This window comes from Centruroides vittatus, unplaced genomic scaffold (genome assembly GCF_030686945.1).
Source record: "Centruroides vittatus isolate TY-2023 unplaced genomic scaffold, ASM3068694v2 scaffold_1025, whole genome shotgun sequence".
Classification (NCBI taxonomy): Eukaryota; Metazoa; Arthropoda; class Arachnida; order Scorpiones; family Buthidae; genus Centruroides; species Centruroides vittatus.
This window is the reverse complement of record NW_027122668.1, coordinates 527,505-541,505: the sequence shown is the minus strand read 5'-3', so window position 1 is coordinate 541,505 and position 14,001 is coordinate 527,505. Positions and strand designations below refer to the sequence as shown.

Here is a 14,001-nt window from a genome sequence, read left to right as displayed (position 1 = left end):
GTCGTGAAATTAAAAGTTTGGAACTTGTAGTTTAAACAACCTATTTTCATATTGCTATAGTTGAGGAATTGGGTGTTGTAGTTTAATTTTAGTTTCCTGGCTGTTATATATAAGAGGGAAAGTATGGCGATCGAACATAAACTGACCCCCACCAAGATTTTTACATTTTTGGACTCGGGTTCTTGAAATGTAAAAAATTCGGGTTATTTCTGTACATACATATGTTAGTGTGGGGGGGGCACAATTTCACACACACTATTTGAAGCTTAATAACTGCAGTGCGTTTTGTCCAAAATTTCTGATATTTTGCATGGAGGTTTGATTATTAGAGGAATTGATGCTGATAAATTTTGGTGGTTAAAAATTGAGGGTGGAAAGATAAAAGAAGTCGTGTGTATCTTCAGTAGGACCAGTATACTTCTGCATGATATAATCTAGTCAGGATTGCATTTACAAAAATGTAATCTGAATTTTTTTTAGTCTTAAATTATTGTGTGGTGCAGGCATAAATCATGTCTTTCTACAAACCCATTACAAGGTCGATTAAACATACAATGAGGCAACTGTGAGATGTCGAGGAGTACTCCCTCCATAAAATTACGAACGTATTCAGAACAATAACCTCATTCTTTTATTGTCTTTCTGATTTACCCATCAGGAACACATTCAAAAAAGATAAAAGAAGTCGTGTGTATCTTCAGTAGGGCCAGTATACTTCTGCATGATATAATCTAGTCAGAACTGCATTTACAAAAATCTATTTATAATAATACAAAAATAACATCTATAATAATATAATTTAAGAGTATAGTTATTACAGTTAAGTCAATTTTATTATATAGAAATATTAAATTATATTCCAAGATTACAGCTGGAAATGCTGTCTAGTAATAAAATCTACACTTTATATAAATTTGAATTAGTAAAACTTCAAACCTGAATCAGGTTTATTAGACAAATTCTACTTGCTGGAGATTTACATAAGGTATGGATTTTATTACTAGGAATATTAAAGTATAAATCTGATCAAAATTGTTTTAGCAGTTTCAAGAATTAATTTTTTAAAATTAGTCATCAAAAATATCTCAGATGTGAATAAGTTATCAGGATGATGGTTAATTCTTACAAATGTAGAAGAAACACTGTTTATATCCTGTCCTTCTTTCCACCTTTAGGATTCAACAATAGTCTGATGAGGAACATTAACTCAGTCAAATAGCTGTAGCAGAATTGAACTTTTGTTTTGTGGCTCTTGTCCACTTTGGCATGCAAAAAAAATATTTAAAATATTCCTTTAGTTATAGTACAATTAATATATATTAAAAATATGAATAAATTACTAAGATGGCAGTTAATTATAACAGTCTTTCCCCCCATCTCTTTCTCCAAATCATCTCAGTCAAATTTGTTCTATTGTCTTTACCAAATTTTTCATTCATGTTCTTTTTCTCATTTCTTCATTCCTTATCCTGTCTCTTCAGCTACAGTGAGAAGTTCTAGCAAGATGATGACATAACCTATTTCATCAGACATCACAAGTTGTATTTCACAAGTAGATCTCACACAGCAGATTAGATTCCCTTGTCTTAGCATGCTTTTGAGGAATTTCATTTCTGCTTCTGGATCTTTGTCTTTTTTTCGTGATGTAGTCCATGCTGCAGCTCCATAAGTCAATATTGGAACAAAGTATTATTGATAAAGGACCTCTTTACATTTGAGTGGCACTTCCTTATTCCATATTAGAGTTCTCATACTCTGGAAGAAGCCATCAACTTGATGTATCCTTCTACTTATTTCTTTGCTTAACTTTCCATCCTGTGATGTGTTTCCAAGTATCTAAAGCTGTCAACATCTTCTAATAATTTTCTATTCAGTTTGTTTTTCCCTCTCCTTTTCTTCTTGACATCACCACTGTCTTGCTTTCCTCTCAGCTTATCTTCGTTCCCCATTCCTCAGCTCCCTGTTCCACACATTCAGTTGATGATGTAGTACTTCTGTGCCTCCCATCAGTACTATGTAATCTGCAAATAGCCAAGCCCTTGACTTCTTTCATTAAGCTTTTTTTTTTTTTTACATTTTTAAGAATTTCATCCATTGTGAATATAAACAGAAGTGGTGACAAAACACTTTCTTGTTGAAGTCCTGTCTTTACTTGAACCACTGTGTTTTCCCAACTTTTGTTTTTGATACGACTTCAGCTTTTGGTATACATTGCTTGTATCTGATTTATAATTTTTGCCAAGATGTTTTTACTCTGTAGGGCCTTCCACACCATCTGTTTTGGGACACTGTCAAGTGCTTTTTCAATATCTATAAAAGTTATTACCAAATCCTTGATTCCCAAACCTTTTCCATCAGTAGTCTGACGGAGAATATCAGATGTGTGGTAGATCAGTTCCTTCTGAACCCATGTTGTTACTCTTTTTGTTGGTGTTCCACCACTTTTCTGATCCTGCACTCTAAAATTCTCTTAAAACTCTTGTCAACATGGGTTAACTATGTGATCCCTCTGTAAATTTCAGATTTCTTTCAGTTATGAGATGTTAAGTTAGTTTGTAATGGGTCATGGACAAAGAATTAATATACCCTTCTAAACAAAATAAAAGAAGTTTATTAAAAACAACAAAATACATACAAAAATACTTCACAAGACCCAGGATATTAGCCAGTGGGGATTTCAACTGAATAATAATGCACCCCAACCTGGGGTCTGGGACTGAAATTAATAACCACAAGTAACAAACTCAAATCCAACATACACAACCAACACAACATACAAAATACAGTTTAACTTACCCTATGTATTTATTCTAAACTAAAATTAAATGTTAATATCAAATTGATAGCTACCAACCAGAACTGGGAGATGCCAAGTTAGACAATACTATGAGAACAGTTCTGGATGACAATGGGTAGAAACATCCTTTAGTTGGAGAAGCATTATCACCAGAAAAGACACTCCATATGTCTAATATCCAGCAGAAATGTAGAATCTTCTTGCTAGTTTTACTTACCTAGTTGTCAATAATGATCCTTTGTCTTTGTTTTCTACTCTCTTTGAAGCCAAGTGGACATATAATGTCAAATGCTTTTCTATGATGACCTTTTTCACTGGCCCACAGAGTTCTTCTCTTCCTAATAGAGGGAATTCACATCCAACTTGGCTCGTCTCTTGTCTAAAGGTCCTCAAGCACCCAACCAAAAAGTGTTTTGTCCTTTCATCTCTGTTTTGCAGGACTACTTCAAAACTTGTCCAACCAGTCTTTCACAATCAGACAGGAAAGAGGAGCAGCCCAGAGTTGTGGTTAATACAAAGAAACAGGAATGCACAAGCTATTCCAAGACTGAAAATACAGGGATAGATAACAAGGAAACATACATAAAGAAAAAATATACAAGGCATACTACTACTCTGTCTCCTTTCTTGAATATTGAGACTATAATAACTTTTCCCCATTCAGATGGTACTTTATCTTTCCATGCTGCCTTCATAACCCTTGTAAGCCAATATATCAATTCCAATATGTCGTAGCCAACATATTGGAATTGATGAAGTCATGATGGATATGACCCACTGATCATATCCATCATGACTTCATCAATGACTTCATCAATTCCAGCAGCTTTGCCCATCTTCATTATCTTTATGATCCGTCTTTTCATCTTTTGGTCTCCACTTCTGTGTGTCTCCACCCTCTGTCTCTTCCCTAGATCTGTTCTTTCATAATTTCTTCTGCCTCCTCAGGTGTCTTCCATTGTACATTTAATAATTTTTGGAAATACTCTTACCACCTTTTTCTTATGTTTTACTCTTGAGTAGTCAGTTCTCCATTTTCATTTTTGATCATATTTGTCTTAACTATCTTTTCACCCACTCTTCACCAAACCATACAATTTTTTCTTATTCCCTCTCATGTCTTCTTGCAATTCTTTGTTAAAATTCATTCCAGCATTTTTTTTCTTCTTGTACTATTTTTGGCACTTCTTTTTAGCCTCCTGATACTTGTAAAATTTCTTTTCTCATCTCCCTTGTCCCCTCCCTTCCACTCTTTCTATGCATTTTTCTTTTCCTTTACTGTTTCCTTAACCCTCATGTTCCACCAAGGAGACTTCTTTATAATCATATCAAATGAAATTAATTTTTTAAAGCTCTGTTTTTACTGATAAGCATGTTTTATTTACTTCAGATTCACTGATGATGTCGGAAGATTTCAACATTATAGCAGTTATTGAGTATATCATTGATAACTATATCAGTAAATGCATTTGTACAAGAATTGAAATTTGGTAAGCAGAATTATACAAAGTTATGTCATAAAATAAATTTTAAATATACTAAATATTTTCAGAATCTTCTTGCTTATAATGAAAAAATGTTAGTGCACAATAGACATACTAGTATAATAGAATTTATTTATTGTAATCATGGATATTGTTATTTGCAGTTGTTGAATGTTATCAGAATTAACATGTCCCAAAACCTGTAGATTATGGAAAACTTATAAAACTTTTTGCTTATTGTAATGAGACTTTCAGTTATCTTTGAATAAATAAGCAGTTTTAAGCTGGTTTTTTTCTATATATCAGCCTGAACATGTGACTGAACACAATTGTTATTGGTCTTAACCATAGTTTAAATTGCTAAGCTGTAATCATTTTAGTTGTTTGCTCACAGTAGTTTGATTTGTGGGCATTTTTTACTTTAATTATATGCTAGCTGCTGTTGACAATGCTGCAAAAACAGCAGACAAACAACACTGGAAAAATTACAATTGTTTAATAATAATTAATAAATCTTAAAAGTTATACATTTTATTTTTAATATCAGATTTAATAAAATCAGAATTTCCACTAATTATAGTCTTAAGTTATATACATAATCCTACATAATATTATCAACTGGTTCTCATTATTATACAAATCTCAGAATGATTACAATAAGCAGATTCTACTATTATATTTTAAACCGTTGTTTATAAATTACTTACTTGTTTAAGTAATGTGATGATTTCATATAAAACAATTATTAATAAGTTTATTATTAAAAAGTTATTAATAAGATTATCTAAGTTAATGGCTTTTCTTTAACAGTTTTTGAACCATGAATTTTGTTATTAGGAGTTTGTATGTTGAAATATCCCAGGACAAATTATTTACTTTACAAATTTTACATGTTTAGGATGTTAATTTGTTACAAAGATTTTTAAATAAATATTGAATGTTACTAGTTTATACCTAAATGACTTATAGTTTATATATACATCATGCTGGGGTAAAAACAAAGCCTTAGAGGAGGACTGTGGACACTTGAGTCATTTCCAGTTGGTACCATGAGTGACCTATGTTAAATGGTTATATATAAATTAATAATTCTGGAAGCAAATAATAGACAGAGATCTGAGTAGCATAACTGGCAAAGCATGGTAAGCAGAAGTTGCAGGTTTGAGTCCTGCTTCACATCAATTCTTTTCATTCAGAAATTTTAAATTAAAATTAACTTAAGTATACAGAGTAATATCTAATTATTAATTTGGCCTTATTATAATCTGATAATTTGGTGGTCAATCTGCTGAATTATTGGATTATAATAGGCCAAGGATAATTTAAAAAGCTCAGATTATTTATTCGTGGTTTTTTTAATCAAAAGCCTCATTCACATTAGTCAAGTTACTTGAAACCACTTGACCAATGTGAACCTGTTATTTACTTGATTTGAAATATCCTTTCAAGTTTGTTTCAAGTACAGTTGACATTCTTTGAACTTTCACTTGCCTTGAATAACAACTTAAATATGACTTCTACTTCCATTCTTGATGAGATTGGTTCTCCTGTTGATTTTTTTCTATGTCTTATTGACAATCATACTGATTAGATCATCAAACTGCTCTACAGACATTCTTAGGTTATTTTTGTATGCTGCTGTATCTTCTGAAGCCAACTCTTAATAGAGTCACAGATGCACTAAGATTATTTCTTTTGCTAATCCAATTTCTCACCATATTGACTGCTTTCGTTTACCATAATTTTCCAAGATTTTTAATAATTGTTCACAATTTTAGTTCTTATTGAAATCCCAGCATTCACTAACTTACTCAATGCCATTTTAAACATCTACTTGAATTTGACCAATCCTGTCACATGAGTCGGCGATGACGTTTTACCATGTCATACAAGTCTCTTTTAGTGTGTTATACGAACATTATCGCAATTTTTTCGCTGTGTTATATGAACCCGTGTTGTAGGGGGGGTCTAATGTAATCCAAACTTTTGTTATTTTAAATATATAATGTATTGTGTACTTAACTTTGCTTTTCATTCAGTCAAAAGTTACACGAAGTCTGATACTTAATAGAGACAGTAGGGTAAAAATACTCTTGTGCTTATATACACTTCTTGTCTGATCTTGAAAATTCTAAATTCTCTCACAAAATTCAGTTGAAAGCTCAAATAAGCTTGTAGAATTTTTAAGTGAAATCATGCTGGTGACTGCTCTGGTCCTTCAAAGGTTTTCTTTTAGGTTCTTTTTACTTTTCTGGCTCTGTTATATGTAACAGAGGGAAAGTATGGAAATTGGTCAATAAATGACCCCCCCAATATTTTTTATATTTTTGGACTCAAGACACCTTAAACATTGAGAAATACAAAAAATTTGGGAATAATTTCTGTATGTATGGATGCTAGTATGTGTGTGTGGGACACAATTTTCTTCACTCTCTTTGAAACTTATTAACTCCTTTCCTTTTTGCAGGGACATTTGTGTATTAGGGGATTGATGCCATTAAATTTTGGTTGTTAAAGGCCAGTGGGTGGGGAGACAGTGGGGGTCGTGTGTCGTATCTCAAGTAGAGTTGAACTTAATGACGAGTTTACTTGTTATTAACACTTATAATTTTTTTATAAAATTCATCCCTATCCTCAAAATTAAGGTTTTTGCCATTTTATAATAATTAAAAATATAAAAAGCTTTTAATAATAATAAAAACAGATGTCATCACATGCAGTTTTAAATGTTGCCAGGAAAGTTAAGCAACTCATTGCTGAATTTTTTATTTATTTAATTAAATTTTTTAAAAACTGATGTTAAAATTTAAGAATTAAATATTCTGCTTAAAATCTATTACATTACATTCTTAAAAATCATATTCATATACACTGCTGGCCATTAAAATTGCTACCATGAAGGCTGCACACAACAAACACAAAATTTGCATGAAAGGTACAACATGCTGGGATATGTAAATGATTAGCATTTTAACACATGTTCAAAGCAGGTAGGCGTAAGGCCACCTACAGTCTGTATAAAAGGGAAGATCATAAAGTGGGTATTTTGTACAGAAATTACATGTTGGTTGTTTGTATAAAGCTTTGGTTATGCTTAGTGTAAGGAGGAGGAATGCCTATCAGCACATGCCAGAGTTTGATCATGGTAGAATTGTAACCTATTGGTACTGCAGTTTATTGTTCCATGCTATTACTGCTTGTGTTGGTCATGGTCCCATGACTGTCATAAAAATATGTAATTGATGGGTCCAGGAGGATCATACAGAACTCTGTGTGTGATCTCAGCACCTCCCGATCACTAATGCCCGAGAGGACAGACATCTTGTCTGCATGGCCTTGAGGGATTGTACAGTCACATCATGTACCTTGAGTTAGGAACATGGGTCATTTTCATAACAAGTGTCTGCATGGACATGTGACAACATTGCAGCATGACAACCATTGCTGTGGCTTCCTTTAATGCTGCAGCAGAGACAGACATGCCTACAATGGTGCATTCAATGACAAATATGAATGCAGGAGTGGCGTCACTTCATCTTTTCAGATGAAGCTCGGTTCTGCATGCAGCACCATAATAGTCATATCCATGTGTGGAGGCACTGAGTGGTACAATCATTGCCAGTGTGCATTCATCGTTGTCATGTGGGTCCAACACCTGGAGAGATGGTATGGAGGGCCATTGGGTAACAATCCTGGTCACCTCTTTTTTGCATAGCTGGTAATTTGGACAGCCATTATTACATTTGTTCTCTGTCAAGGCCCATTGCTGTGCCCTATCTTTGACGTTTCCATTCCACTACCTTTCAACAGGGCAGTGCACAACCATATTTTGCCCGTGCTGTCCTGACTTGGTACTGATTTCTGCAAGCTCCGTACCTCAAAATTACTTGTCAATTTAATCATATCTTCCTCACGTTATACTATACGTATACAATAAATATGATTCTGATATTTGATTTCCTTCCCAGTGTAGCATTTTTAATGGCCAGCAGTGTATTTTGGTTTTAAGAATAAGGGATTTTTAATGAATATATAGGAATATTTTCTTTTTTCAATCATTTGATAACTAAAATATAAATTATTTTCTAATTTTATTAGTAGTTTAATATTGAAATACAGTAAATTAAGTATATAATTGTAACTTTATTTTCTCTAGGGATACTGATTTATACAAGATGGGATTATTATCATTATGTAAACTTGCAAAATTAAAAAATTCAATTTCATTGATTGAAAATAATGATATTTGCTCTAAAACTACTTGCTGCGAATGCAAAAATTTTAATACTAATGAAAACTTTGACACAAGAAGTTACACAAACAGTGGACATGACTTGGAATGTAGTGAAATTGAAGAAGAATACATGGAAGAAGGTCTAGAAGATCAAAAATTGATGTTAGAATTAGGTTTACCAATTCAGTTTGGTAAACAGGTAAAAACAGTGATCATTTTTTTACATAGAATTTTAACTTAAATTAGTTGTCTCTATTTATTCATAATTAGTTTGAGTAATCATCTATTGAATTGCTAGATTCTGTTGACTATAATTTGGTTATTAATTAATCATCTTAAAAATATAATTTAGCCTAAGATAGACAGTTAGGCTGATATCGTAATAACTAGAAGTTAATTTTGATTAAATTTCCATTCTCAAATGCATAACAGCATGTTTGTGGAGCCTACTCTGAGTTGATCTTTTCTCCTTAAAGTTTTAAATTATTTGATTTAATTTTTTTACTTTGAGATATTTTCTAATAATATACAATATACTGTTTAATAAGTATTATTATGATTGCTATTTTTGTCATTATAATTACAAAATTTGAATCAAATGTATGTTATAATAATTTTTCTTTATATTTCATAGAACTCTGCAAAAATGAAGAAGAAAAAATTGAATAGTTGTCAGTGTATGAAGAAAGAAAAATACAATGATTATTATTTAAATGAATTTCATCAAGAAACAAATTATGATTATTCTATGGATGAAATTCATCAAAATAAGTTAATTCAAGAATGGGAAATATATTGGTCTACTAATGGAGAGACTTTAATATGGAATAGTTGGGTTGAAAAATATAAAGATTTTATAGACCCAAATTATGAAAATTATTTAAATTCAAAATATAACTCTAACAATGAACAATTACTTGAATCGGGACAAGATCAAAGAATTTTAGATGGTTCAAATAATGATTTATTATGTGAAAGTTTATCCAAAAAAACTGAAGAATCTAGTGATAATACTGCACATAATAAAATAGATAGCATTCATAATCCATGGAAAGATATCTGGGACAATCACTGTAAAGAAATATATGAACTTCATTATGAGAAATTCGTGACTTCCTTTTATGGAAACCAAAACTTAACAAATACTCAACAGAAATTTACAAATGTACAGAATAGGTTAAGTGAACTGAATTTAGTTGAATCTGCCAATCATAATAATGATTCTTCTTCCGAGAAACAGAATAAAACAAATTGTGAAGAAAATGCTGATTCTGGACAGAATAAAGTTAACTGTGAAAAAACAGGTGATGGTAATATATCAATGTCATCGAATAATGATGATGGTGGTGATGATCCTCCTGAAGAAATTCCATTTAAAATTAAAAGAAGGTTAGTTATTGATTGTCATATCCCTTAATAAAGTTATAAATTTAATATCAATAAAAAAATTGTTATTTTTAATTATCTAAATGCTTATACAAAGTGTCCCATTTGAAATTCTTCATTTTTATTTCACTATTTCTCCAGAAGTATGTGACATGTCAAAGTAAACTGTACAGGCAATTTAAGTATGACTCATCAAATCAATAAATTGACATGTACCATCAGACAGTAGTTGGACAGAGGATATCCAGTCAATATTCAATTTATATTTATATGCACTGAAGTATTTCAGGTGTAACAGCTGCGATAACATGCTGAATGTTTCTTACCGCAGTTGCAAATACCGTCTTTGACACATACTCATAAGAAGTGAGATGATTTGGATTACCATGGAATGGATTTGCCTCTTCCAATCTACCTGCTGGGAATGCTTCATTCAGATTATTTTTTTCTTTGCATTGATCTGTATTCAAATTCAAAATTTCTTCCAAAACTCATACAACTCTCCTGTAATGACATTAAAAACAAGACAATATATATATTGGAATTCGTCATCAGTTCAAATTAGGACATTTTATATGGAACACTTCGTATTAATGCTCTTAGATAAAATTATAAATTGTTTTTATTGATGATAGAACATTTTCATTATAGTCATGAAGAAGAAACTGATAACAATAAGGAAAAGAAACTGAAGAAATTGGGATATTCTTTAAGATCTATCAAGTAAGAAAGAAATTATCATTTGTTTATAGCTTTGAATAGATTTTGTAAGGGTGCATCCACACATTCTCTTTTTATTGAATGCCAAACATTCGTCTTTCACCAAACTTTTGTCACTTGGCGAGCACACAAGTATACACATTCAGTTATTTGCTGTGCATTGGTTCATTGTGGGAATGATGAATGTTTGTCTGGGATCTAGAAAATGGATAATTCTCAAACAATAATTTGTACCAGTGCTTATACAGTTATGAGTAGTTCCTATCTGTTAATGAAAGAAAAGCCTAAAAGAAAAAAAATGGTGAAAACATTTCATCAAAGCAGAAAAATGTGAGAATGCTGAAAAAGAAAGGAATTTAAAAAAAGAAAACGATAAAACCATATTGCAAAAATAGACCATAAAAAATTACATATAAGAAAGTAAAATTATATTTAAACTACAAACCAAATCAAAAAATAAACTAAAAAATAAAAAACTAAAGTAGCAATACTGATGACTACAAACAAGAAAATACATGAATACAAGCATGAATCTGTAGACGGACAACATGACTGCATGGAGATGAATATTCTTGATTTGACAAGAATTGAGAAACAGTAAATACCAAACATTTGTCACAAGTTAACCATTCACGCTATTCGACATTTGCCAAATGTTTGCTCAGCATTCAGCAAATAGTGAATGTATGGACACATCCTAACGAGCGTACTTTATCTTTTATGAAATGGTGTATAGTGGATAAATGAATCATATTAATAACTTTATACATTAAAATTTTGCATTTGAATATGAATTACATGTAGTAATAATAAATTAATAATAGTCATATTCAGAACATTTTTTATTTTTAATATCTGATATTTCACTGAAACATGTACAGTACATTACATGATGTAACAAAACTTTTTATTCTTAAAAAATAAAGATAAAAAAGCTTTGTGATTTTATATAGTCATAATATATATATATTATTATTATTATCAAGAAGAAATTAAATTGAAAATAAAAGTTCATAATATTAACATGGAATATAAAAATATAGATATTTTTAATATTACATTTAATAAACAATTTTATAAAGTAAATAGTTAAAATTAAGTTATATGAATCATCATAATAACTGATACATACATGATAAATCAATGATTTTAAATTTAAATCGTACTATAATTTATCATAAATTATGACTTCCGTGACAAAATCTTTTGTATGTTCTAGGAATCAAACAGATTTTGGAGTTAAAATTAATAATATTAGTATTGTTTCTAATGAAGACATGAAACCATTTTTTAATTTGAATAAAAAACCATATGAAATGAAAGACCAGAGTTTCTATCCTTTTGATAATGAGCTTACATCCATGGTAAGTAATTTTATTCAGTTGTTTATAATAAATCATATTAGTGTAAAATTTAATGTAATTAAACAAAGCTATTTTCTAATTATGAACATATTTCAAGAAAATTTATCAAAAGTGTAATCCTTCAGAGATAAAAAGTTCACAATAGAAAACAAACTTTGTAAGTGAATCTTAATTGTACCTCAGTTTATTGAATAATCAAATCTCAATTAAGATACTTTCCTGATTCAGCAGTAAAGTTTATTAAGACATTCTTCATTGTTCCAGATTTGGATTTGAATACTATGGCACACATTCACTAATTATTGAAAGAGCTGTTCAGATTACAGGGTTATCTATAAAGAAAAAAAAGTCAAAAGAAATTGGACAAAATGTTGTAGTTTATTTTTATTGTTGGCTAAAATATTTTGCAGAAAACTAGCAAAATTGATTTGAATTAGCATGCACTGTATTTTATTCAACTGTTGCTTGTTTTAGTCTGTTTTTAATAGATTTTTATTTGGGGGATGGAGCATTAGAGCTAACATACAATATACTCTTAACCAAAAAATTAAAATTAAATTTTCAAAACTTGTGTCTGTACAAATTACTTACAATATAAACTTTGTAAACAATATAAGTTTGGAATTTTTCTAGACAATAAAGAAGATATCAGATCATATTAATAAATTTTATTAATATGATCTGTTGGTGATGATGAAAATATATATAAATGTGTACACTTTTACTACATATTCTATTTTTGAATGATTTAAAATACTTATTATCTAATAATGAATAGGTATTTTAAATCATTTAAAATAAAATATGTAGTAAAAGTGTTCACATTTATATATATTTTCACCAATATACAAAACTAATTTTATTCTGCAATAATCTGCTAGATCCCATATAATGGAATTTTGTTTTTACTATAAGAGATTTATATTGATTAAAATTTCATTTAGATTTCTGTAAACGTTCACTAGTAGTTTGGATTTATGTTTCAGTTACCATTTTCATCTCAGCCATTGATTTAATTAATACTGTGTGAAACAGATCTGGTCGTCCATACCTAATAATCCATTGATGTTTGTTAGGAAAAGTCCAACCCAGTCTTGTTGATCTGCTTACTTTGTAGCTAATATATTTGTAAATATAATATTTGATATTAATTTCATGACATATTTTGAAATGTGTCTATGCATCTTAAATTTTAATGTTTGCTTTGAATATTTACTGATAGATCTAGTGCTTGAATCTATCTAACTCTACAAATTTGATTTATACCTTTAACATATTTGCTTTATTCATGTCCTTTGTATAAAATTTAACTTATAAATTACTTTCAAAATTGAATATTTAAAGAAATTTTTAAAGATTTTTCTTAAAATATTATATATAATATACAAAAATGATACTATTTTGTCCAACAGGAACAAACCTCAGAAAATCTGTGTTTAGATCAAAAAGAAATTTCTGCTAGTGAAGTTCTTCCCTCAACTCTTTTATTAACCCAGAATACAGAAGAGGATGTGAATAGAAATCAAAGTATTGTGGAAGAAGTTATAAGTGAAAATCAAGAATCTGTTAACTCTTCTTTAGAAAATATGGAAAAAATATTTAAAAAGAAGAAGAAGAAGAAAAAGAAAAATTTTTCAAAAATTCCAGATGAAGTAAAGAGTAATCCAGAACTTTTAAAGTACTGGACACAGAGATACAGATTATTTTCAAGATTTGACGAAGGAATTAAACTTGATTTTGGTATTTACATTTCTGTGATAAATGATAAAATTGAATTTAACAGAAATTTAAAAGAAAATTTGTTACTTCATTATAGAATCTTGGTTTTCTGTAACGCCTGAACGTATTGCAGAACATATTGCTGAGAAATGTACCTGTGATCTAGTAATAGATGCATTTTGTGGAGCAGGTGGTAATACCATTCAATTTGCTCTTTATTGCAAGCAAGGTTAGTATATAATTATAATTATATAGATAAAATAATTGCACATGTTATATTCACATATTACATTTATC

General features: G+C 30.0%; 1 protein-coding gene across 1 annotated transcript in view; it reads left to right on the top strand.

Annotated features, from left to right (window-relative positions):
* The window catches only part of Tgs1 (Trimethylguanosine synthase 1), a 44,682-nt gene that overhangs the window by 1,431 nt on the left and 29,250 nt on the right, over window positions 1-14,001 (top strand). Inside the window, exons 2-8 of the mRNA XM_067283978.1 lie at window positions 4,169-4,287; window positions 8,438-8,714; window positions 9,150-9,904; window positions 10,553-10,624; window positions 11,841-11,985; window positions 13,398-13,725; window positions 13,802-13,933. Of these exons, the coding sequence (XP_067140079.1) occupies window positions 4,196-4,287; window positions 8,438-8,714; window positions 9,150-9,904; window positions 10,553-10,624; window positions 11,841-11,985; window positions 13,398-13,725; window positions 13,802-13,933 (1,801 nt within the window). The 5' untranslated portion in view covers window positions 4,169-4,195. The remainder of the gene's footprint in view (window positions 1-4,168; window positions 4,288-8,437; window positions 8,715-9,149; window positions 9,905-10,552; window positions 10,625-11,840; window positions 11,986-13,397; window positions 13,726-13,801; window positions 13,934-14,001) is intronic.